The sequence below is a fragment of the Argiope bruennichi genome, chromosome 3 (assembly GCF_947563725.1).
Source record: "Argiope bruennichi chromosome 3, qqArgBrue1.1, whole genome shotgun sequence".
Taxonomy (NCBI): Eukaryota; Metazoa; Arthropoda; class Arachnida; order Araneae; family Araneidae; genus Argiope; species Argiope bruennichi.
Window position 1 is genome coordinate 139,946,965 of NC_079153.1, and position 27,883 is coordinate 139,974,847.

At 29.7% G+C, this 27,883-nt stretch overlaps 1 protein-coding gene across 4 annotated transcripts; it reads left to right on the plus strand.

The window, feature by feature from the left end:
- Window positions 1–58: 58 nt before the first annotated feature.
- Window positions 59–26,684, plus strand: LOC129963886 (uncharacterized). Of its 4 annotated transcripts, none has more exons than XM_056078471.1 (4): window positions 59–340; window positions 16,553–16,636; window positions 18,873–19,164; window positions 26,484–26,684. In XM_056078471.1, the coding sequence occupies exons 1-4, from the start codon at window positions 286–288 to the stop codon at window positions 26,503–26,505; spliced, it is 453 nt and encodes a 150-aa protein (XP_055934446.1). In that variant the 5' UTR covers window positions 59–285; the 3' UTR covers window positions 26,506–26,684. The 4 variants fall into 4 exon arrangements, with proteins under 4 accessions (XP_055934446.1, XP_055934445.1, XP_055934447.1 ...); XM_056078470.1 differs by lacking the exon at window positions 26,484–26,684 and adding an exon at window positions 20,258–20,499; XM_056078473.1 differs by lacking the exons at window positions 59–340; window positions 26,484–26,684 and adding exons at window positions 15,272–15,596; window positions 20,258–20,497.
- The last annotated feature ends 1,199 nt before the right edge of the window (window positions 26,685–27,883 follow it).

Genomic DNA, 27,883 nt, shown 5'->3' on the forward strand with positions numbered 1-27,883 from the left:
TAAAATAAGGTCTGGCACCTGGTTGCTTGTAGTGTATATTAAACCTACCTAATACTAACTACGTGATGCAAGATTTGCGTTACGTCACGCAAAAAGTTGACGGAAGGCCATGATTTGGAAAGATCAATTATATACAGCAAAAGCGCATGCCAATATGGTTCCGATACGTCATTGCCTGCTATGAAATAATCTCAGAGACTTTGAATCATTGAAATATATTTATTTAGAGCAAACAGAAAAAAGATTTCAGCCTCGCAGCCAAGGTTATCAGGCCATTACGAAACCATGGCACGTGGATTCTATAATGTCTCGCTAAGCAGTGCCATGCCATTTCAAATTGGTAAGTAGCATTTCATTGGTCGAACATTGGAGAGGAAAAATTGAACCAGTTCCTAATAGGTGTTCCAGTTTATGATTTTCAAAACGACATTTTGCACTTATTACAAAAGCTGACGAATGAAACTTTAACCCCCTTCCCCCCCCAAAAAAAATCGTATTATTTCAAATAAACTTCCCTCCTGACTTTCTTGTACACTGCTCATCACATAAAATCAAATTATTTTGTCCATATCGATATTCTTCATTGAATTCTATCCACATTTTCACAAAGTACTTTTCACTTAATTTTGAAGTACTTTAACCGTAAAAAATCACTTGACATTATCTTAAAGTTAAAAAAAAATAATATAAAGTTAATGCTTTATTATATTTAGTATCAAAATTCTACTCTTTTTCTGTAACTATCCTTCCAGAATTTTTAGTTCTTTATCTTTCTCATACAAATAAATACATTGATTATTTCCATAAAACGAAGAGACAACGCACATGAAAATATATGTAGTTCTTTAAAATGCATATAGTATTTTCCTTAGACAAAAATGACATAGCGCGAGTAAAACTATGATTTAACTGAGAAACTGTGCAATACTTTTACAGAGTGGGAGTACAGAGCACTTTTACAGAGAGTTACTCACACCATTCAGTGCACCAGTTAAAATTGTAAGCAGTATCTCTCTTCAATGTCAATGTTCGAGGGAATGTTGAAGAGTCGGCAATATTCTTAAGCAACAGATTTGGTATAAGGAAATTTGGAGGCTTATTTATCTTTGAATAGTTTCTAATAAAATAGAGTGAGAAAGAGAGAGAGAGAGAGCGTGAGGTTCTTTCATTTGCAAAATTTAACCCGAACTCATATTCGAATAGTTAAGGCCTGTCAGTAATTTTCCTTTCAGGATCCCGAGACTAGCATTTTACGATGATTGTACTTTGCTAAGGGGTGATACGCAGAAATAAGTGGTTATTACATCTCCTCATTCAACGAATAATCCAAGTTCACTTTATTGCTGTGCAAGCATCTACTCTTCTCTTATCAAATAAACACTTCTCTCACCTCTTCTCTTACGAAATAAGCACCTCCTGACGCATACACAAAAAAGTATTTCCGAAACTGAAAATGAATATTATGCCTTTTTGTCAGTTTACGTTCTACAAGGCAGACTTTTCAACCCAGAACTATCACATATGTATTAAACATACTTTGAAAGTTGGAAATGTTCACCTTGTTTCCAGATATTTTAAATGCCTTAAATGTTTTTAAAATTAATAGGAGAATTTCGTTCATTAAAAAATAAGCGGCATACTGGAGCATTTCTGCGATCCTTTCCAAATACATAGTTGTGCAAATAAAATGTTCGCACTTTTTAAAACTATTTCTTTAATTATTAATTAATCTGCTTTCATTTTTAAATTGAAAAATATTTTTTTAATTAAAAGAATTTAACTACCATGCCATTTTTCTCTTCATTTGACTTACTTATTGTTTTGGTTTTTCATAAAATGAATGTTAATGAATTGTATTTTGAAGTCCGAAATCTGTTCTTAAATCTGCAATTAAAAAGTCTACCTCTTTAGATGCGATTACAGCACACATTGTTTTGCATAAATTTAAATATTCATTGAATCGGCATCTTTTAATCCGCTCCCATAACAAAGGAGAAATGTTTAGTAGCTGCGCATCTCGCGAAAATATTCCCGAAGTGATTGCCAACAAATGATAAATGGGTGGATGGAAAGAATTCTCTAAGGAGATATTTATCAGAAATGCGTTTTATGCGTGCTTTGTTTATTTGCAGAAACTTGTTAAAGGAACAACTGTTAAGATGAGCGTTTGTTTGTTTGCTTATATAAAATATTTATGCAAAATTCACTTTTTATAAAAGATAAAGAAACATGTAACACCGGAATCGCAACAGTTTTTTTAATCTGTGTAAAAATTGAATTTATAAATTTGGTCATTTTATGCGTGAGAATAAATTAGATACCATCTACTTTTCCAAATATTTTTAAAACCTATTTCTTATAAGCATGATAGCTAAAGATTATAATATTATTTGAAGATTTTATTGATTAATATATTTTATAAAAGATTTTGAATTCATTAACATTTAATGAATTCGAAAGCATTTATCTAATTTAAACAATTTTTCACACTGGCTCTATAAATCTTGATTTAAAATTCAACCTTGAGGGATCAAATGCAGTATAAATAATGAGAAATGAATCCAAACTTCAGAAACAGAGAGAGCAAATATTCCTCCTTATAGAAAAAAAGAAAAAGAAAATGGTACTCATTCCTGTCTTTACAGACACTAATCCTCATATTTTTTTTAATATTTCTTTCCGCTAAAGGTTCTCTATGTGATTTTAATTTTTGTCCTTATTTCTCTACGATATGATTGCTTTTCTGTAAAGCAAACGGATGTATTTTAAAACCAACTCCACCCTTATTGACTTCTCTTACACGAAGTATACACAAAGAAAAAATATTATAGTTATTAACAAAAAAAAAACGACTTTGAGTTTTGTGACGTCTTAAATCTCCATGAAACCGAAGAATGCTTTTTCGAAATGATGCCCCTCCATTTGGGAATTCCGGTGATTCAAGGATTCAGCGAGCAACATGCATGAAATTCATTATGCATCTAGTCAAAATCCGTCCGCCAATTATCTGTCTGTGTTTACTTGGATACGATGATTCAGAAATGCCGCTAGCTAAGAGCTAAAAATTAAGTACATAGATTCATCACAAGAAATTGTGGATGTGCATCCTATTTTTGTCCCAAAGGCAGTCCCTCTGTCTGAATATTTGCGAGTGTTACAGCTCAAAGAGGAATATCTTAGTGAAAAGAAATTTGATTTTTGATCTTATTGCAGATCAAATTTCAGAGCCAATCTGAGGGCAGGAAGGCAATACAACTGCACGCTAGGGTTTTCTTCCGCCATATCACGAAGTACAAAATGCGCCATAATGCGTTAGAATACGAGAAAAGCGAGGGGCAAGTATTTGTGCTGGCGATCACTTTTTTGTGAACTGTAATCGGCACAAAATGAAAGTATCATTGCTGAGATGGGAAATTAGCTCTAAAAGGCCAGAGCGAATAAGAAATTTATACAAGAAATGGATAACTTTTCGCATCTGCCATCGAATCAGGTTGAATGGAAGTGTTAAGCAGCTTTATTAAAGTACTTTACTTTCTTGTGTTCCGTCGATGTCATTCACCATAAGGCGATTAATAATACTTCCTTCACAAAGAGAATCGAAAGCTATTACGAATACATTAAAAAAATTGTTAATGTATGCAAACAGTATAAATCGAAAGCGAGAAATAATTTTAAGTATTAATAATTCGTAAGCGAGACTAATGCCGTTTGCACAGTAAAGGATGGAAATGAAAGAGATGTTTGTACTTGACGAGAACTGAATTTATTCTTAAGGCAGTTTAGAATTTAAACCACTTCATGACTCTACCGCTAAGGAGTGGTAAAGTGCAAGATGATAAATTAATATCTATTAAGAGATAATATTTTAATATTTATTGTAGATAAAGGTTTGGTTACTGGGTTTATCGAATGCAAAAGTATTCAGTATTCGTATTTCAGTATTTTTCAGCTCCTGATATTGCAAACCCGGATATTAACTAAACCCTAATTCGAGGGCAATTTCTAGAATTGATACCCACCGAGTGGTCAGTTTTATTCCAATGACAAAATAATCGATTATCATCTACATCAAGTATCAGTATCAACCAAACCTATTCATGACGCAGAATATTAGCGCTATGCTATCCTTAGTAAGAATGTACTGTAGTGACATCTCAAGAGATAATAGTCCATAACTGTACACGGATGTACCTACGGGCACAAGAAAAGGATAAAAGCTTTAGAGTTGCAAAAGATTTGTAGAGGGTTGATTAATTATACAGACATGACCAGCAAATCTGAGATAGCTTACTTTGTTTGCAATCGATACATATATAGACATATGTGAATAATTTTAAATAATGGTGGAAAACAATGTAATGCATTAGGCCTTTGATGTAATAAGAATGTTGCATAGAAATAGTGGTAGAAATGCTGTAAAGCCACAGATTTTCTTGATTCAATGCTCAATATATTCTAGAAACGCTGTTCCGTCGAACAGAAGGAATGTTTAAATATTAGAAGGCTAAAATTATTGCAGAGAAGCTAATGAAGAGAAGTTGAATCATGTGATAAAAGATACTTTATACATTTGCCTAGGAGAAAAATCATATTATTTTATACAGCTTTAAAACTTTTTAGCCAAATTATCCGGTTGAAAAATTTAGAATATACTTATGCTAAATATGTTTAACTACCACTAAATATTTTTAACTTATCTGTTATTTTAATTTAAATTTGAGTAATGTTATCTTAAACCCTTTCAACGATCTTTTTCATGTGATGAAAATTATTTGATGAACTTAAAGTCAAACTTTTTATTGGGAAGAAACTCTTCAAAGAAAATCAAAATGGATGGAATTGAAATTCGTATGAATTATTTAAAAAAAAAAAAAGAAAATAGATAAAATTATTGGTAGAGGCTACGCGTATGCACAAAAAAATCATTGAAAAGTTTTTAAGTGATGGATTGATTGAAAATAAAAGTGGAAGAAGAAAGAAAGGTATTCTAAATGATGTCGCAAAAATGAAAATTTTGAAAGAAATCAAGATTTATATTAAAGTAAGAGCGCTCAAACTTGCAGCTAAAATTTCTCAAATCATTGGCAGAAGTCTAAGTGCTGAAACTGTGCAAATGTAATTAGATCAGCAGGATATAAAAGTCGAATTAAACCCCTTCATCAGCTTGCAAAATCAGAAAAGGCATTTAGACTTATATTTAGTGATGAAAGTAAATTCAAGACGGTCTCGCACAGTATTCCCCTGGATCCAAAAGCTTTACTTCCAATAATTGCTTAAACATGTTGGTAGTTTCTTCTTGGTTTTGGCTGGTTTGGGATTGTATTGCATCAACTGGAATAGGAAATTTTATTTTGATAGATGGCATTATGACTCATATGTTTCACTTTGATATTCTTTCACAACATCTTAAAAGAAATTACTAAAAATATGAGTTTCGGCGAAAATTTCATATTCTTGCGCGACAACAACTCCAAATACATGGTAACATAACATCAAAATGCATCATCTTTTTTACTGTAAATAGCAATAACACTCAACACAAAATCTCTCGGCATCAATATCATAGAAAATCTATGAGGCCACACGGAACACAGTGATCCAAAAACGCAAAAATAGAAACAAAGCCCGTTTAAAACAAATATGCGAGAAGAATGGGATAAAATATCTTCAGATGCTACCGAAAGGCAGGTCGAATTGATACTGTAGAATATTAAATGTAGATTACTAAATGGATTACTTTTTCTATAAAGTTTAGACGAGTGCTGGTTTGTTTCTTAAATGATGAAACTAATTTGTAACCAACAATGTTTAATTAACAGTTCAATACTATTCATGACTGAACACTTACCATAGAACGCCAACCTCGAAACGATATTTTTGCCTGATATTTAACAGATACCATGCCCCTTGGACGACATTATAGAAGCTAAAGGACACATATTTAAATATCGACACTTTCTTTCAATGCGAAATTTTACAAAAATTTTGTTGGTTCATTCTCAAATATTTTGTGTTAAAAATGTGCATATGTTTATTTAAAATGCTTTTGCAACTTCTCATTTTAGATTTTTTTCGCTAATTAGTCTTTTTTTAAACTTTAAATTAAATTATTTGTTTTGTGTAAAAATAAATTCATGTTTGAAATTCTTCGTAATGTGTTATTTATACTGAAAGTTTGATAAAAAAAAATGTGTTATCATTTGTTGTGTTTTAAAGAGCCTAAGAAAAATGTCGCTTAAAAAAACCTCCAAAGACTTAAATTTAAGACAGAAAAGCAGATTATGTTGTGGAGATTAAAATAAAAATAAAAAATTATTACAATTACAAACAACAGCATTCTCAATTCTTTTTGTTTCTTTATTACATTTTCGTAATCATAAAATAATTCTTTGAAACACACTTCACATCCAGAATAAAAAATTAAAATGATGAGCCAGAGGAAGCCCATTTGCTTACTGATCTGCCTACCGGGCAAGAAATACTGACCGAGAAAGTGAAACGTCCAGCAATTCAGTTTTTCACTAAACAAATTACTAATCATTCCTTTCTCCATTGGTCAAGAATACCGAAAAGTTCAATATTCAGTTGAATTTCGAATATTACTGTTCTGGTTGAGTAAGATATTGTCTTATAAATGACATTTTTTTAAAAAAAAATTTAAAAGCTTGAGAAAGTTAAATTTAGTAGTATCTGTTCACCAAATTCCTCAGTCCTTTTTAAAGACTTCATAGTAATTGACGACATCGTCTTATGCATATAAGCCAGATAGCAGTGAACACTGATATCGCATATTAATAAAAGCATGCATTGTTGCAATGTGTTTGAAATCAAACATTTTACACAAATAATTTAAAAGCAAAAGTAAAACTAAACTAAAACATCAGGGATCCAAAAAATTTCTTCTTTGTTCACTAAAACAAGCCCGGGGGTCTCTCTTTGTTCAAGAAAATAATGACCTGTTGAGAAAAATATAACATTTTATTTTCTTATGATTTGTTTTTAGAAAAGTGTAGTTTTGAATTTGAAAATACTAAAATCACTATAACAAAATATTTCTTTGTAAATTTTCAGCTAGTTTTAAAATTAATTGTGAAATAACTTACGATGGAGCCGGCAATGTTTATCGCTTGACTTAAATTTTATTGGCACAAGAGCCAACCTTGAATAAATTACGGCAATTAAGGGTTTTGAGAGCATTAGATATTATTAAACATTCATAAAATTTCATAAAATGAAATCTGTAATGTTTATTTTCATTTCAATGCAATGGCACAGTATTTTAAATTATTTATAATTATGTTACTAGTCGCTTATTAAAATCTAATTCCTTAACAGAGCCCCTAGGCAGTAACATAATTTATCTTTTTAGTTATCCATCTCTGGACAAAACGCAACACCAAGCTTTTGTTTAGATAAAGCCGCTCTTAATACTCGTTGCTGAATGGAAAGAGTGAAAGGGATATAAGCCACGGCGTATTCAGTTTAAAGAAATTACTGGCAGAGGAATAATTTTTAGTATGTTTTGCTAATGATTCAGGAGCTAGCGTTTTTTATTGAAAATTCAGTATTATTCTATATTCATCAGCCCGAAAAATTTGAAAGAATACGTATTTAGACTTAATATTAAATATTTATTAAGTGTAATTTAGTCTTCTGAAGATTTTTTCATTTTATTATCTAATATCTGATTGTTGAACTGTAGTAAAATATATCTGTCCATGAGATCCAGCATTTGTAAACAAAATCACTTTCTGCGCTGTGATGGCGATAAGTGATCAGTGGCGCTAAGAGTTTGCACCAGCTGAACTGAGAGGAGATAAATCTCTACCAAGCTATATCAAGCATTTATATGTATTTTCCAATAAACGAGGTTAACAAATGACACTAATGTTAATAAAATAGTTTTCTAATTATCTTTTAAATAATTGCCTTAATCAGTCACAGATATATTATGATATGAATAAATAGATTTCGAAAAAATGAATGCGTTGCATGCCTTTAATTATCGATCTACGGCTATAATTCCAACACGCAACAAGCTAAATGAATGAATCCTGCAACTAGTGTTAGTACTAGAATTGTAGGTATTCATCAAAATGTCCTTTCTCTATTCATGCTTATATAAAGTTGGCAACATAAAATAAGCAAACTATATCAGAGCATTGTACTAAATTTTATACACTTAGATTAAATTAGCAGGTGAATAGATTATTTGCTTTTATTTCATCTCTGTAGTTGTGGGCACACCTCCAAATCACAGTAGGCAAGAAAATGGAATTTCTCATGCATCTTGACAATATGCTTTGAAATTCATGATTTAAAATTTAAGATTTTTATAATCCCATGGATATCTACTTTTTATTGCGAAATAATTCGTTGAACTTTATTCACATCTCCAAAGAACCACTCTTTTTTTTCAAACGCGAACTGTTTTTAAAAATAATATAAAAAAAGGCTCTCTTTGATATTTTCTTCCACATCCTTCTAATTAACGCGAATTGTCGCTCATGGAGTTCGTCACAGTTTTTCCAAAGTGCTTTCAATGATTTCAGTTAAGAACTATAAATTATGTGGTTTATTCGCACAAAGAAACATAAGGGGTTACACCATTCAGTGAACTGTCATTTATATGTGAAACTGTTTGCTCATTATGAGGCTTCAAACAAATAATGTTCCTTTTTAATAAGTAATCATGTAAGCTCTGTGCTGCAGAATTAAATTGGAATGTGCTCACAAGTATGGACGTCAACAACAAATTATATTTGTAATTTCCTATACATTTGGAGTTTTTCCAAACCAAAATATGGCGACTTGTTGCGGACACTGACACTAACGTGAAAGATGGCAACTCCAGGATGAAGAAATAGCGATCCCATTTCGCCAAATTTCACTATCTTTAGCGATAACTGGATCAGTTCACAGTCTGTCGAAATGCTAAAATTCCATCGCGCACCTGCAGCAGATGCAACGTTTAATAAAAAGAAATCAATAATAAAGATCAAGGTGTGTTTGCGTCTGTGCAAGTCCGTGTTTGTGTTAGATGAGCCAGACCACTCGATCTACAGCAATCAAATTTCGCACACGTGTACCTTGTTTGGTTAGAATGCTCAACTCAGAACAATTTATTTGAAATTTGAATCGGATTTTTAATGAATTTCAGAGTAATTTTGACATTCCCCAATAACTTATAAAAGAGTTCAAAAATAGTACAGCATAAAAATGATTTTCACATCTATGAAAAATTTAATTTATTCTGTTTTGAATGATGCTTGAAATTTTATTACTAAAGTTAAAAAACTGTTTGAAATATGACAGATAAACAATTCATTCAGTATTAAAATTTTCATCTCCAGTATGTTTCAGAAGATTATTTAATATTATAACAAAAAACAATTCAGTGCTTTACAATAGATAGGCTATTATCAGGCAATAAGAAAGATAATATATTTTTTATGCGTTTATTTTTTGTTAAAAAGCATAAGCGGGGTAAATGGGACGCATTTTTAAAAAAACTTTTACCATATCTTATCTGCGAAGTTTAATTGCAAATGCAGTAAATTCCAAAAAGTATATTAAGTGTATAGTTTAAATTTAAATCCTCTTTTTACGGAAACATAAGTCGTAACTTCGCGACATCATCATCAAGGATGGAAGAAAATTGGAGGATAAAAAAGCAACAATTAAAATGAATTTAATTTCTCTGAAATAAATTATGGCAAAACATACTAAAAATGATTTTAAAATTTAATTAAAAATATCTGAAAAAATTGCGCCTCAATTAAATAGAGTCGTTAAAAAAAGATTTCTTGAATTTTAAGACAATGCAAAATTTTTTTCATATAAAAGCTTTGAAAGTTGAAAAATATCTACATTTCATTTAATTTTTAATGAATAAAAATATCAAAAAAAAGAAGCTGGGTATAGAAACATATTCCCGCCTTTTAAAGTATATTATATACGAGATGAATTCGGTAGCTATAATGATATTGGTCTGCCTATAGCTTGACAACACAGATACACACGCGCTCAAATCTTTTTTTTTAATAGTAAAGACAGTTATGTTTTAATTTAGATAATGCTCAAAACAACTGAAATAATAATATTTTATTTTGTTTCAGTCAAAAAAATTTAATTTAAAAAACACTATGAAGTTAAAATTTTATACAACCTTCTATGTATCATATTCAGTAAAATATTCCTGACATTCTAATTTTGAAATCAAAACATCTACGATCAAATCGGACAGATTTATGAAGCTTTGGATATCATTATTTTAGGCCAATCAAGAAGCTCATTATTTAAGGACAAATCGGCCTACAGAGAAACTTCTTGGGTTGATAGATCTTCTTCGGAAGGTCAATGGAAGGATATAAATTGCATGCTTTTATAAATTTGTAATAATTAAAATTTCAAAGTTGATTCAATTTTAGTCGCAATAGAGTGGAACTGCTTTTTTATTTAGAATATAAGTGATCCAAGAATAGGCTTCGAGATACGACTCATAGGGCCGTGGACATTAATGAAAAAGTAAAGTTCTTTCTCATAGGAGTATTTATAGACTGAAACTGCATAAAATACTTTAGATCATTTAGATCATTTATTCTATGTGATGTTTATGTTTTTTACTAACGATTTAAGAATTATTGTACTCCTATTAAAGGGTTATCCTGTAAATATGAGCCACGATTTCTTTAAATAATACGGAACTAATCAATTATTTTAATTTAAATTGTTCAGTTCCTAGTTCTTAGCGATTTGCCTTTTTGTTTTATCGTATCCGTGTAATCACAGGCAAATTTCAGGGATATTTTGATCAGAACAAGAAGAAATGCTACATAATATTTCATGATTAAAATTCGTTGCATTTTTGAGTAACCGTATTCGAAAACAGAGTGGCATCATTTCAGAAATGCATTTTTCGCACCCATGGTGATATGAAAAATTGAAATGCATCTGGAAACATTTTTTTCTTTTTTTTTATGATTACAATATATTTTTTAATGTAAATTTCGTATAAGAGTCTGTTGCAAAATTTGTTTATTGACCTACTAGTAAAACAATTTCCTCGATCTGAGTGATTGACTTATGACAAGGGAAATAAAGAGCAAATATTAAAATAGCATACGGTAATTTGAGCCACAAAATAATTTCAAAAATATAGGGTAAGATTGTATGGTATGTCTAGGGGGAAAGATTTGAATGAATGTCATTTTCTGATTTTTCACTATATTGGGGGATATTTGTTGCCGCAGTTAAGAAACACAAACTCAATTTTCATTATTTATTTAGAAAATAATATTATATATGGCATTCAATCGCGCCCAATAAAATCTTGAATAAAAATTTACTGAAAATTAACGGAAAAATTAAGAATGGAAATAATAATATGACTAAAATTTAAAATTAAATTGAATTTCAATATAAAAATAAAACTTTATTGTAATATGTCTTGTACGTTATTTACACCCCTTTTATTCGAAATCAAATCCAGTAGCAAACTAATTTCCTGGATTAAGTTTTCATCTATATCTTTGTTATAAGAGTTTTTTAAACAAAGTTCTTGAAAAAATTTCTAATTCATGTTTTTCTAAATCAATGATTGAAATTATAAATTTAGAAAAGTTTGAATAAATTTGAAATACTTTTAAATCTATCTGCCATCTGTGCAATATTAGCATCAATTACAATATTAAAAAACAATATCTAAATTCCTTTACCAGGTTTTTTATTATGTCATCTTCTGCTATTTCGGAATATAATCTTTTGCTTTTTCGAATTCTTTCTCAGAAAAATGTTCTGCAATATTTAAACTACGCCCTATCAATTTTGCTACATTTTGTGTTAATTTTTATTCTGAAATTTTGGATTTCACTTTCATGTTTATTAACAAAATTAAATGTAATCAATCAAAAACAATTGTTTTTGTTCGAAATATTTTATTGACAGTGTTAATTTTGGACAATATTGCAAAACTTGGTATTAAACACAAAATAAATGACATTTATCGTATTCAATATATCAAGACATTTAGCTTCGGATAATATTGTGTTATTAGTATTTGCAACAATAAATTCTTCAAAGGCATTGTAAGTTTTTTGAAACTGTGTATACACTGCTTTTACCGAATCTATTTTGGCTTCACAACGACTATCGGATAATGGTTTTAGAGTTATGTATAAATGTTTTTGCAGAATTTTCCATCTTTTTATAGATGCAGAAAATAAACAATATAAACGTTAAATATCCCTCCATAAAATGCACAATATATGCTGTTGGACACGTCATTATAAATTAATGAAATAAAGGAATTTAATAGGCCAGGCAAAGCATAAATTGCATGAGGCTTTAGAGCAATTATTCTAGATTGAACACCTTTATATTTCCTTTTCAGCTAGCTTCCGTTGCCATGTGCCTTTCGTTTATAATTTATAATATTTAAATCATGCTCACTTAATATTTTCAAGAGTTCTTGCTTGCCCTTCTCCAACCACATCAGTTACTTCAATAACCCCTATAAACGACTCATTTATAGTTAAACGTTCTCTTCAAACTTTGCATATATAATTATGACTGAAGGTTGTTACTTATGGAAAATATCATAATTACAATCTATTTGGACACTATAGTGTGTGGCCGCTTTTATGACGTTTGTAATTTCGTTATATTTCATTTTCTAATACTGATATAATTCATTCTTGTGATCTATGTATTGAAAGATGTGCAATTCAATTGTTCTATTTTTTAATTTTGTTTATGTAATCAATTAGCGCATAGTCGTATTTAATCGTCATTAAATCGATTAAACTTCAAAATTTCCATTATTCCTGTTATTTCATGGGTTCCTCGAGATGGTAGATTATTACAAGTTATAAATTTAATCACATTTACATTTCTTTGAAATAGTAATTTAAATTGTTCCGTTTTTTTATTTATAGTCATTTTATTTGTTTTATCAATAGTGGAACATAAATTTAACCGTTTTAGTAATTATTTCCAATCAATAACGAATTAAATTGACTAACAAAACACTCATGATCTTAAATTACACTTCACAGCTATCGTCAGTATTTATAGCCACCTATAAATCCTGCAGGTTTTTCCATTTCCTTTTCTTTTGGAAAATAGTATAGAACAGGAACAAAATACCGAAATTGCGTTTTTGAATATATTTATCAGCTGCCAGCTGAGTTTCATCATTTGACATTTTCCTGAAAGTAGTACGTAGTTAAAATTGATCTACTTTCATTCTTCTCAAAACTCTTTTGTGTTGTACAGATCCGGTTTTAATACAACATTTTAAACTTATCAGTTATATTACTTGACCACGAACCTGGATGACTTATATTCACTTGATCACATTTGTTATTGTTGTCCTTTTCGTCGTAATTTTCTGATTTGATGACATTTATATAAATATATGATTATTCACTGAATCTCACAGTTTCCAAATTTCCATTACGAGACTGTGTAGTTTGTGCAGAACTTTTTTGTCCAATTGAAGCTTACTATTAATTGAAGCGTAACTTCTGTAATGGAAGCAATTTCTTTGCCAAAATTATTTCGTAAAAAGAAAATGGATTTTTGACATACAGAGGAATATTTCCTTGGCATGGAAATGACTAGACCTAATAATATTGAATATTTTATAGTATGAATATTCAAAATAGCATATGCAGTCTAACTTAGTAGAGGAGGTAACTGACCGTGAGTCTACTTGAATTAGATTTATAATATGTTGCACCCTTGCAGTGGACTGTAATATATTTATAACTTTTATATATTTCTAAACCGTTCGATTTTTCCAGTTAAAATTATTTTCTCCTCTTTCCATTTCGATATTATTGTTCAGAATATTATATTAGTTCTTGATTACATTGGGAGCGTCTTAAATCCCGGGGCCCTGGTGCATAGCATGAGCCGCATCCTCCAGATGGCTGGCCGTGACTGCTTCCAATAGAGTTTCACAGAATGGGGCATGCGCCAGAGTGCGTATATCTCAAAAATGTACTCAAATTTATGCATAACTAAATAAAGTATTCTTAATTTTTTATAAATCAATTTAGAATTGTTTCGTGTTTTTAAATTTGTTTACTCACCTATATGAGGTATAAGTCAGTAATCTAATTATTCTCCTTCACGAAGTATAGAAGGAGATTTCAAAATCGCCAAAATAATTCACACACGAAATTCTCCACGTTTTAGACTTTTCTACTTTGTGAAAAATACATCTTTAGCATTACCAGTACATGATAATTCAAAAACAGTTTCAACTAAGAGAGTGAATTTTCTATGCATGGACTTTAGATGCAGATTTCTGTCAAATTTTGAATAAACTTTATTCACGGGACATCTATCTGCCTGATGAACGCAAAGAGTTAGGTAGATAAACACTGCATAGTGTTACAACCCAAAATGTAAATGCTTCCCAAATTTTGAACCAAATCAGTCACAGGATTGACCGTCTATCGGTCTGTAAACGTTTTCAAACATATAAATACAATAACTCACACATGCAATGACAAACCAGGAATTTCTGTATGTTATATCTACCATTGTTGTTTCTTGTCAATTTGGTGGTGTCAATGCTCTGGCAAAAAGACTTTTGAATCCATATTCTCGCGAATGCTAGAATGGCTCCAATGATCTATATTTCATAACTCTCCTTCTTTTATTCCATGCTTGTTATTCGCGGTCAAAATTTTACGAGAATGAAGTCTGACAAGAAGCTTAATGGAGAGCATGCGAGGAACTTTAGTGAGAACACTGTCTCCAGTTAACTGTTGCATTTAATTGTAATGCAAAATAACTTTTAAGCATGTTAAGCACGAAACTCGCTCAATGAACAGTTTGAATTTTTACTTTCTAGTCTCTGACCAAAGAAATGCTGCTTATGTTCTGTAAATTGCGTGCATCGACTTAAAGAAATGTTACAGCAACCAAGAGTCAACAAATAAAAGAATTTCGTTTATGAAACGATATCAGAATCTTGGCTGCGACAAAATTCTTTTTTTCTTTTTTCTTTTTTTTTTTTTTTGCTATAAATAAACATATTGCAATGTTTTAAGTCTCGGAGATTATTTTGCATAAGTAAATGACTCATCTGAACGATATTGGTATGCGTTTCTACTCAATGTAATGGACATAACATAAATATTTCTGAATAATAGCGTTGCGTTATCACTTTGCGTGTTGGAGTGTAAATTTTGCATCACGTAGTAAATATGAAGCAAAATATTAGCAGACATCTTTCTCCAGACTTTATTTTAGAATAAGACTTGGTACAACTTACGAACTAGACATTCCTGTCATTTTCAGGTATATTGGAAGACTAAAAAAGAACAAGATTTTTGTCGCTTGGCTGAAAAATATCACATAATTATTGATGAATATTGGAAATGTATAACTATTGTAATCTTTTGCTTGATCAAACAAATATTTCAGGACAAAAATATTTGTACATCTGATATAAAGACAAAGTTGTTGGCAATCGCGGAAAATTTTTGGAATTCTGGGAAATTTCAGCGACTATTTAAGGACTTTCAAATTATTAGTTGTCATTTTATATTTCCTTCACACAAGGAGAGAGTTTTACATTGGTAAGTCTGAAAAAAAAATTTTTTTCAGCTTTATTTTTCATATATTCATCTACTAAGTTTCACTGTTGAAAATGTTTGCTTCTAATCAAGATGTCTTAAGAATTACAAAAAATATATTATCTACCAGCATAAGATCCCAAATTTTTACTTTTAATTGAAGTTAGATTGCTAAGAAAGAGAAAAAAAAAATTGTAGCAGAAATGCATTATTGGTAGTCAATTTTTTAAATTTCCTAAGGTAACGTTATAAATTTCATTTCCACGAAAGATACGAGCAGGTCCATTAAGTAACTCGACAGTTTATGACATAAGACGCTCATACGCGGCTTTAAACAACTCATCTAGAAATATTCAACTACCAAACATTAAATTAGATTGAATATTTTGAACTCTGTAATATGTTGTGTTAACCTGCATATATCTATGTTATAAGTAAAACAGTCATTTTTGTGTTAATTTGAAATTTTAATGTGTATCGATAATAATTCAAGCTTATTCACTGTGTATTAGTCAAATGTGCATTTTATGGATATAAGCGAAATTCTTTATAAAAAAAAAGGGCTCTTCAGGAATGAAAAAAATAACCGTAAAAACAGCCCAGTAGAGGATGGAAAATATAAAGCATAAATTTATGTTTTTACGTTATCGGAAAAAGTAAACATGTGATAATAATTATAATTAATTTGTAATTAATTTTAATTATGTCTGGTGTTGGTGGCCGAGCTAGTTAAAGAATTCATATCTCTAATGATATGCTAGATTCCAATTCTGGTGTGAGGTTGAGCATTTCCAAGCTTTTAAAAATCACCATTTGTCCTTATAAAGGATTTCACAATAGACAGCAGAAAAGGAAAAGAGGATTTCTAAAAATTGAAAAATCCTATGAAAGAGAAAAATAATCTTTCTTGTTGTTTCAAAGTTCACATTTCACCGCATAAAAATATAACATATTTGCAGTTGCTGTGATTAAAGATATATCTGCAGAAAAAATGAAGTATCTTGCCATTCTTTTGTGCCTTTGCCTTTCCCAAGTTCTTTGCGGTGAGTATGATCTTGCATTAAAAATTGTGTTTTATAGATTGCTTTGAATTTAATGTTCCCATAAAAAGAAAAACAAATACTATTTCATTTTTTCAGCAGTTTAGTCCAAAATGTGTTTAATGTTTAATTGCATATGAGTTTCCTACCTGAGACATTTCTCTGAAAAATGGCAAACTGAAGTAGGATTGAGTTGTGAAAACTCTCGTACCTTAAATCATTTCTTCCATTATATGAGCAAAAATCAACAGTTTACATTTCGTCGTTTAATAATATGCATTCTGATTTATTTAACATCTATTCAACTCTATCTTCCACTATCTAAGAGTAATATTATCATGAAGAAGTTTAGATAAAAATATATTCATAAAAATAATTCATGCATTCCGTCCTACAAACAGTTACACATTTCGCTCTCATTCTCTTGCACCCGGAAGAATCTGTTTTGATGTTCGTCCTGATTCCAGACGCTTGAACAGGACCTATTCTGAACAAAGCGTCTTCGAAGCTTTTAATGAGAGTTTCGCCATTAGTAGACTTGAAAGCTGTTGCTCTTAAATAATTTTTTCTTGTTCCATAAGCAATCACATCTAATTTTCTGCAGGTTTTTTTTGTGTTTGTTTGTTTCATTTGACAAGACAAATTTGAATTTTGTCCTCCATCAACTTATAAGTCAAACGGCGAACTCCTTCCTTCGTCAATCCCGTTCAACTTTATATTTTGTTTATAATTTATGTTAAACTGGGGTCTTATTTTTCAAATAATAAAGAAATAAAAAAATAAATACAATATAATAAAATAAAATGATCTAGTGTCCCACCGAATAATTGATTTTTTTTTAAAGACTTCTTACAAGTTGATGCATGTGTGTTGTTTTTATGTAGAAAATTTGATATTAAAGTTCAACTAAAATCTAATTGAATTTGCTTTCCTTTTTTTACCACATTTTGACTCAATGCGTATTTTGTAGCTTCAGAATCAATACCCTAACCTAAATTCGCCAGCAAAATGGGATTCCAAGGCATACGTCTTACGCAGTGATTTGAAATGTTACTTTCTAAGTTGATTGGTTGAGGAGATAAGGCAGGGTATTTTATTGATAATGCTTTTACATTCATGTAAAAAATCAAAGATGTTAAAGAAATTTAATGAGCTATTTAAATTTTTTTTGAATAGGCATTCATTGATACTAATAATCATGCTCAAAAATCACTTATTAACTTGTAATAAAAAGTGAATTAGCTGCTCCCAAAAGAGCGTTCCTATGAATAAGATTATGATTGTGTGAAATGTTTCTTCTTTTTATTAAAAAAATTTTTTTAATATAATTTGGAAAGAAAGTCAAAAAGGAGACGCATTTCTTTTGATTCAGAAGAATTTCTGGAAGATTATTATGATATTGTTTAGTATTTCATAATTTTTGGTCAAATATATCAATTTTTATAACAAAAAATTTTATTCTTATTTCCACATATCTTGGCCACATTATTATCTCTTTTATAGAACGAAGTTGAGAAATTTGGAATTTCCATTATTATCTCTTTTATAGAACGAAGTTGAGAAATTTGGAATTTCCATTATTATCTTGTTTTTACAAGCACGACATTTTTAAAATTTCATCTCAAATAAATGCAGCTTATAATTTTGGTTGAATGATATATACATGATTAATGATCGATAGGATAATTTTTTGAACTGATTTTAAAAATTTTATTTAGAAATATCATTATTTTTTCTCTTTTAAAAAATGTATATTTTTTAGAATTAACGACTGCTAAACGTTATCTTGGCTTCATTTCTTGTCGATGAATTATATTTTATATAATGCTTTTAATCTCATTTTATATTTCTGAAGAAAATTTATAAATAAGTATGAAAAATAAATTATCTTAAAATTTGGTGCCACATAACGAAAAATGCATTTCACGTGCAAAAATCTTCTACTTCAAAAAATTTGTTTAATATCTAAGGATGCTTATATTGTAAAAATTACTTTTTCTAATTTTTAAAATTTTTTTTGCTATCTACTCTCTGTCCCAAATAATGACCTGTACTTTCCCTTTTCGGATTAAAATAACTTGATACTGCATTTAGCATATGACACCAACACTGCAACGATAAATTTGGCTTTCTAACTATTTTCATACGACTGTGCACAAAACTTGATATATGATAACATGTGCATATAAATATTTCTGGATAATACTCATTATTTTTTCTTTGATTATACTTTATATAGTTCTCGGAATACGCAATGGAAACTGCACCGATCCAAATCTCAGAAGGCAGCTGGATGATTACTGCTACAGTTGTACTAACGGCAATCCGATTCAGTTTGCAACTTGCATCCAAACTAACTTTCCCAATGGTGGCTACTCTTACAAATATAACTGCTACTATGTTCACGAATGCCCAAAAGCTGACCAAAGCTGTCAGAACTATTGTAGATTTTATGGCTATCCATATTCCTGCACTATTCCAAGCAAAAGAGTCTATTGTGCCTGCGGCAAAATATCGTATGACAACAAATTGTAAGTTAAATCCTTGTTTTACTATGTTCATTAAATTCTAATTCATGTGGTAAAAAGAAAGGGTTGTCTTAGAAATAAAAAAATTCTCTAAAAGTGCTGTGTTGCAACTTTAACATTCTAGGAATAATCGTTAAAAACTAAAAAACAGCAACATTCATATCGATACATTAATGTTTTTGTCAAAAATGAGCTATTTTTTGTTTTTTGTTGCGAATAATTTCGATTCCTCTTTTGCCGTCCCATGAGATAATACAAATTATTCCTTTCATTTTATATGTTTAAATACAAACATGAGAATTTTTTTTCAAGATGCATATATTTATTTCATTTTACAAAACTAAATCATTTATGAATTATACAAGATGTAAGTAACAGATTGCACTAGTTTAAATGTTGTGAATGTGTGCTAAAGGTCATAACTTTTCCTCAAAAGGTCTCAAAAATTTATTTACTTCTTTTGTTAGCAAATTTATTAGCTGGTCCAGCTGCAGAAAACTCACTTGGGTGTCTTTCAAAATTTAAAGAAAATGCCTGCTTCAAAAATAACCATTCTATTTTGCATAAGATGTTATTATTTGATTGTTTATATTTCCCCATCATATCTTTTAGTTAAATTCCTAAGGTGGGGAAAGTATTTTTTTTTAATTGAACATATGATCAGACCTGCCATTAAGAAAGACTCGTGTGGCAGTTTCTATGGGTTATTTTAACATTATATCTTATCATTTTCTTGCTAAACAAAAGTGGCAGCAATAAAGAGATATAGAATTTGCTATCGTAAAAAGGATTTATTTGTGTTTTGCAATAAACATTTCTAGACATTCTACTTCAGTCCCTTTCTTATTGATAAAATTCAAATAAATTGAATTACTTTGTCATCGATATCGCCGTTTCTTCTGTTGCCGATCCGTTCATCCTGATGTATTATCCTCGCGGCGGATATGCATACGAAGGTTTGAGCTGATACTGAACGAATGAAGGGCCGTTTACAGAGTTTTACTGTTTTATATTTGCACTGTATTTCATTTATTTGTTTTTGTTCACTTGCGCATTAATCTTGACATACTGATCACTAATTTTAACGATATTCCAGGTACTACTATTATTTATATTAAGTAGGCATAACGAGCAGGATGGAATAAAGAAGACACTGGAAATGGCCAATCTACAACAGGAAGATTTTATTTTTTCTCATTTGGCGTATTAGCACATTCTGCTGAAATTCAAAACCTTCTGAATTTTGTACCAAATTTCATTCAATTTATGTAATATATGGATATTCTTTATGAAATTAAAAGTATTGTTCCCGTATTAGAAATCTGGCATTTTTATGACTGACTCTTTTGTTTAGAATAAAAAAAAATGATGAGAAGAAACACTGGGCATGTTTCTGTATTTCATAAAAAATTTCCATTAAATTATGATGTCACCATTGTTATTTTTCTACTTTAATACACATTTTTTCTTAAAATAATTAAATAAAAATGGAATTAAGTTAGTGGAGTATTAATATATAAGAAACATCACTAAGTAAACAGCGTATCAAATATTTGTATTTTCAATGTATTTCCAGCCGAGAAGTTAGGTAAGGTGTAGTAAAACATTCGCTGTATAATAAAAAGTGGCATTTCCAACCAAGAACAGAAATACTGCGAAAGAGAGAGAGGGAGAACGGTACTAAAGACGAACTAGATTTGTAAGAACGTCAACAAGAAATTAGAAACAAACCAATTTTAAATTTAGTTAAGTATTGAAATAAATGTGGAATAGAAAGCTCGTTACAATTAATTAACATGAATCGAAGAAGAGCTTATACAAAGCCTGATTACAAAACTGAAAATATTAGAAAAGCATATTGTTGAATCTGAACTCCAGTCCTCTGAAACGTTTTAAAGAATTAATGCAGTTAAAAAAGCAATAGGGTTGTGAAAATATCAAAGTTATTCGAAGTTATGTTAACAATTTACACCATATAAATTTGTACATTTATGTTAAAAATAGTAAGTCCTTTTGAATGTGTTAATAATCTCTTAAAAGCAGAGGGGTATTTACATAACCATTTACTGACTACACCGACCCGCCCATGGGCACACGGATAAAGCTGAATGACCGCGCCACAGAGATAGCAACACTGGCTGGAATCGTGGGTCATTCTTAAGAGAAATGACCGGCCATGGCACAATCCTCGCCTAGGGAAGTACGTTCTGTCATCGAGTGTAGGTAGCCAACCCCCCCCCCCTAATTCTGTACCCCCCAGGACGACGAGAAACAACCACTACAAATAAGCTTTTCATTCTCATTTTTGAAAGGCCCCCTCTCCCCAGTCAGAGGGAGTACTTACATAAGAATGCGCCCAGGATAAATATGCTGACATAGACCTTTCTTTCCCCCTCTTCATTCAAATGTAGTTCCTATATTATTTTACATACAAAAGGAAATTTTGTACCAATTTGAAGTAAAAAAAATAAACTTTTCAATGATATATTCAAACGATGAGAAGTTTCTCCTCTTCAACATTCAAAAATTTTGAAAAATAATTTTAAACATAATTTGCTACACACTTTTCACTATTGAAATACTGGTCATTTCTATTTCCTTGTTTATAAAATTTCTAAATCATCTTTTTTCTGCTGTAGGAGATCATTCTATCTCAAATAACTATTTTAATCAAGAGCTTTTACTTTTCTCCTAAACAGTTGCAGAGCAGCGGTGATTTTTTGGTTTGCAAATATTATATTACTTTTCTCTTTTTGTTTAATCTTAAGGATAAGATAACGTAATTTTAGGATTAAATTAATCGTGTTATTTCTTAAGAATGCATGACTGTTGGGAGATTTTCTTATCTTGTAAAGGCATAAATATTTTGAACTGTACATTGGGGTGAAACAAAAATGGCCTTAAATTATTTTTTTTTTAGATTTTAATTAATTTTAGGTTCAAAAACAATTTTTTTTAAAAAAATTGCATTGCAATATTACATTATATTGAAGTGCCGCAAAAAGAAAGAAATTTGTAAATAAATAAATAAATAAAAAATGTTACTTAATTTTTTTAAATTTTTTTTAAAGATTTTAGTTTGATAATAGTGCAGAAAAGTTACCTTTTAGGTTCAACAATTTTTAAAAAATTGGTTGCAATATTACATTATATTGAAATGCCGCAAAAAGCTTGAAATTTCTAAAAAATATTTTTAAAAAATGGAAATTTTTTAAAAGAGCCTTTCAAAAATTTTCTTAGAATTTAGTTTGTTAATAGTTTAGAAAAGTTAATAGTTTAGAAAGTCATAGCGCATGGCCCGTCGCGCGCTTTACCAAGGGGCACTGTGGATAGCTTTGTGCTTGGAGCAACCATGGACAAAAAGTTACTTGCACAATTGTTTCGTTTAAAAAAATTTAAAAATACTAAAAAATATCGAATTTGTAATAACAAAAAATGTAAGACTTGTCCACTTGCTAATAAAGAACAAATTAATAACGAAATTTCAAATCTAGAATTGTTCTGTAAAAATAAAAATCTTATTTATTTATTAAATTGCAAAGAATGTAATTTGAATTACATAGGACAAACCAGTACTGAACTAAATAAACGAGTAAATTTCCACAGATCTGCCATTAAAAACTTTAGTAAAAATGAGTCTTTTGATTATGAGCTACTACACTTCCAATGTCATAATTTTGATAACATTAATATTTACATTCTGGAAGATAATATTATTGATTTAAATAAAAGATTAGACTTGGAAAATATTTATATATGTAATTTAAAAACTTTGTTTCCTTATGGACTCAATAGTAAATTAAATGGAGAAGGTTACGGGGATTTGGATAACATTTGTATTTATAACAAACTTAACATCTTTAAAGACTTTCTAGATAATGAAAACAAAAGTAAAAGATTTAAGAGAGGAAAAGGTAGAGGCGGCAATTTTGATATAGTAACTGAGGATTTTCAAAATTTGTGTAATTTGGAACATAATAATGAAAATATTCTTAAAATTAAGAAATATCTATTTGGCTTTAGAAAAAATAAAATTAGATGGTTTATTAATAACAAATTTGAAGATTTAAAGTTTGAAAATTCATTCACTAAATACATAATTCTAGATCTTATCAAATTCAAGCTTAATATAGGAAAAAACGATTTACTATTTAAAACTAAAAGTAATTTAAATAAAGAATACTGTGTAGTGAGATTTTTGGATATTTGCTTCGAAAACCTAAAGTTATGCACAACAATAAAGAATTTTTTCCTTTAAAGGATAATGCAATAGCTTCAATAGCATTTAGTTATTCAGCAACTTTAAGAAAAAGAATCTGTAACTATAATTACTATAGCAAAAATTTAAATAAGATAGACAAGACAGACTGTAATTGTAATAAAGATATTTATAAAGATTATATAGATGCTGACAAAGGACATATTATAACAGGGAATTTAAAAATTATAGATTCTAACTCTTTAAGAGATTTGATGGAAAGGGGCACGAAATTTAGATTAAGAGAAAAAGTTAACATTAAAAAAATCTTAATTTCTATCGGACAAGATATGGATATTTTTATTTCCAAATTATCTAGGAAATACCATTGGCCTCCAGAAGGTTTCAGAGAATGGAAAGTAAGGATTTTAGAAGACATTAAAACAGAATTTAATGCAGACAACGTTAGAACTAAAGAACGAGGAATTTATTTCAACAAAACTTTGAAAAAAGAAATAAAAAATTTAAAAGAGAGGTTTGTTATTACAGTAATAGATAAATCGGCAAATAATTTCGGTTTAATTTGTAAATATTATTATAAAGAACTTCTAATTAAGGAATATAACTCTAATTCAACTTACAAATTAATTAACACCGGGAAAAAAGAATTGGATAAAAGGATGCTAGCTTTCGCTAAAAAAATTAAAATAAAAACTTGCTCTTTAAACTACCCTTACCTCTTCCCAACAATAAAATTTCATAAAAAACCAATAAATTTTAGATTCGTAACTTGTAGCACTGGCAGTTACAATTACTATACGGGAAAACATTTCTTTAAATACTTAAAAATTGTCCTAAACAAAATTAAAGAGGAAGATAATTTTATTATCAATAGTAACAAAGATATTTTGGACTTTCTAAAGGATAACAATTTTAATAAGCTTAATACTTATGATTTTGAAAATTTATACACTAATCTACCTCATGAAAAGTTAATAGATGTCTGTACTAATATATATGAAGAATATTTAAATAGAGATATTATTACAAAAACTAATTGGTTAGAGTTATGTAAATTAATTATTAAAGAAAACTATGTTTTTAACGGAATAAAATTTTTATAAACAAGAAAAAGGAATTCCAATGGGAACAGCTTTTTCAAGTGCGTTAGCCAATATTTTCCTACATTATTATGAAAAAGAAATAATTAAACTTAACTTAATAATAGGCTGGAGATATATTGATGACTTAATTTTGTTAAATGTGGATAATCCTAATGATATTATTAATTGTTACCCAAAAGAATTAGTTTTAACTCAAACAAACGAAAATCAACTTAAAGCTAATTATTTAGATTTAAATATAGAAATTGACAATGGAAAAACTTTGATAGGTATTTATGATAAAAGGGATGAATTTAACTTTAAAATAATTAAACTTAGTAACTACCATTCTAATTTAAACTCTAAAATTTTCAAAAATTTGATATTTTCACAATTTAACAGAATTAAAAAAATTTGCAATAATAAAAGCTCTTATATCTTAGCAACAAACAATCTCATTAAAAATTTAACTATTAACGAATTTCCCAAAAACTTTTGCAATATAGAAGTTTTGATAAGAGAGGGTCTGTTTAATTTCTGACTTCCTCTGGTTTGTTAGCTTTGAGTTTTAATTCAATAGATGGCGCTTCAAGTTTGATGACGATACATTATGACGAAACGTGGGAGGCGGATATAGCTGTAAACGTGGAAAAATTAAATCTTAGTTTAGTTCAACGAAATACATCTACAATAGCACGTTTTAACCTCAAGTAGTTTTTTTCAGATTTGTACTTTCATTTTGTAAGTAATTTGCCTTGTGTTTATATTACTTTTTTTCATGTATCTTGTGGTTTGATTTGCTGTGGTCTTATTTGGTTTGTTTTTTGCTAGTGTTTTTACTTGTTTTAATCTTGTGATACTAATTTATCTCTAAAACCTCAATTTTCTGGGATTTTCGGGCCACGAGGGGTCAATTTGTTGGACGAAAAGTCAGACCCCTCACAGAAAAAATCCCTGGTTTGAATCCTTGCCTGAGGGTGACCCTTGAAAAAGTCTTCGGGCCGGATTCAGTTAATCTTTCTTTTTGATTCTTTGACTATTAACTTAATATTTATTTCTAATTTGGTTAAGTTCATTTGTGTTTTAGTTGCAGCAGCATTAGCGCTCTCTAAATACAATGTATATTTTATATTTTATTATTATATAGATTCAGAAAAATTATATAGGTGTTTTTGCACATTGTTTACTTATGGATTGATAGTTTCTATAAATACAAACATGAGAATTTTTTTTCAAGATGCATATATTTATTTCATTTTACAAAACTAAATCATTTATGAATTATACAAGATGTAAGTAACAGATTGCACTAGTTTAAATGTTGTGAATGTGTGCTAAAGGTCATAACTTTTCCTCAAAAGGTCTCAAAAATTTATTTACTTCTTTTGTTAGCAAATTTATTAGCTGGTCCAGCTGCAGAAAACTCACTTGGGTGTCTTTCAAAATTTAAAGAAAATGCCTGCTTCAAAAATAACCATTCTATTTTGCATAAGATGTTATTATTTGATTGTTTATATTTCCCCATTATATCTTTTAGTTAAATTCCTAAGGTGGGGAAAGTATTTTTTTTTAATTGAACATATGATCAGACCTGCCATTAAGAAAGACTCGTGTGGCAGTTTCTATGGGTTATTTTAACATTATATCTTATCATTTTCTTGCTAAACAAAAGTGGCAGCAATAAAGAGATATAGAATTTGCTATCGTAAAAAGGATTTATTTGTGTTTTGCAATAAACATTTCTAGACATTCTACTTCAGTCCCTTTCTTATTGATAAAATTCAAATAAATTGAATTACTTTGTCATCGATATCGCCGTTTCTTCTGTTGCCGATCCGTTCATCCTGATGTATTATCCTCGCGGCGGATATGCATACGAAGGTTTGAGCTGATACTGAACGAATGAAGGGCCGTTTACAGAGTTTTACTGTTTTATATTTGCACTGTATTTCATTTATTTGTTTTTGTTCACTTGCGCATTAATCTTGACATACTGATCACTAATTTTAACGATATTCCAGGTACTACTATTATTTATATTAAGTAGGCATAACGAGCAGGATGGAATAAAGAAGACACCGAAAATGGCCAATCTACAACAGGAAGATTTTATTTTTTCTCATTTGGCGTATTAGCACATTCTGCTGAAATTCAAAACCTTCTGAATTTTGTACCAAATTTCATTCAATTTATGTAATATATGGATATTCTTTATGAAATTAAAAGTATTGTTCCCATATTAGAAATCTGGCATTTTTATGACTGACTCTTTTGTTTAGAATAAAAAAAAATGATGAGAAGAAACACTGGGCATGTTTCTGTATTTCATAAAAAATTTCCATTAAATTATGATGTCACCATTGTTATTTTTCTACTTTAATACACATTTTTTCTTAAAATAATTAAATAAAAATGGAATTAAGTTAGTGGAGTATTAATATATAAGAAACATCACTAAGTAAACAGCGAATCAAATATTTGTATTTTCAATGTATTTCCAGCCGAGAAGTTAAGTAAGGTGTAGTAAAGCATTTACTGTATAATAAAAAGTGGCATTTCCAACCAAGAACAGAAATACTGCGAAATAGAGAGAGGGAGAACGGTACTAAAGACGAACCAGATTTGTAAGAACGTCAACAAGAAATTAGAAACAAACCAATTTTAAATTTAGTTAAGTATTGAAATAAATGTGGAAAAGAAAGCTCGTTACAATTAATTAACATGAATCGAAGAAGAGCTTATACAAAGCCTGATTACAAAACTGAAAATATTAGAAAAGCATATTGTTAACTCCAGTCCTCTGAAACGTTTTAAAGAATTAATGCAGTTAAAAAGGCAATAGGGTTGTGAAAATATCAAAGTTATTCGAAGTTATGTTAACAATTTACACCATATAAATTTGCACATTTATGTTAAAAATAGTAAGTCCTTTTGAATGTGTTCATAATCTCGGAAAAGCAGAGGGGTATTTACATAACCATTTACTGACTACACCGACCCGCCCATGGGCACACGGATAAAGCTGAATGACCGCGCCACAGAGATAGCAACACTGGCTGGAATCGTGGGTCATTCTTAAGGGAAATCACCGGCCATGGCACAATCCTCGCCTAGGGAAGTACGTTCTGTCATCGAGTGTAGGTAGCCAACCCCCCCCTAATTCTGTACCCCCCAGGACGACGAGAAACAACCACTACAAATAAGCTTTTCATTCTCATTTTTGAAAGGCCCCCTCTCCCCAGTCAGAGGGAGTACTTACATAAGAATGCGCCCAGGATAAATATGCTGACATAGACCTTTCTTTCCCCCTCTTCATTCAAATGTAGTTCCTATATTATTTTACATACAAAAGGAAATTTTGTACCAATTTGAAGTAAAAAAAATAAACTTTTCAATGATATATTCAAACGATAAGAAGTTT

What these genes read in the sequence shown, in the direction of transcription:
- LOC129963886 (XM_056078471.1), top strand. Translation starts at nt 286, where the DNA reads ATGGCACGTGGATTCTATAATGTCTCGCTAAGCAGTGCCATGCCATTT. An exon ending in TGCCATGCCATTTCAAATTG is followed by an intron (nt 341 to 16,552) that starts GTAAGTAGCATT and finishes ACATATTTGCAG; the next exon opens with TTGCTGTGATTAAAGATATA. An exon ending in CCTTTCCCAAGTTCTTTGCG is followed by an intron (nt 16,637 to 18,872) that starts GTGAGTATGATC and finishes TACTTTATATAG; the next exon opens with TTCTCGGAATACGCAATGGA.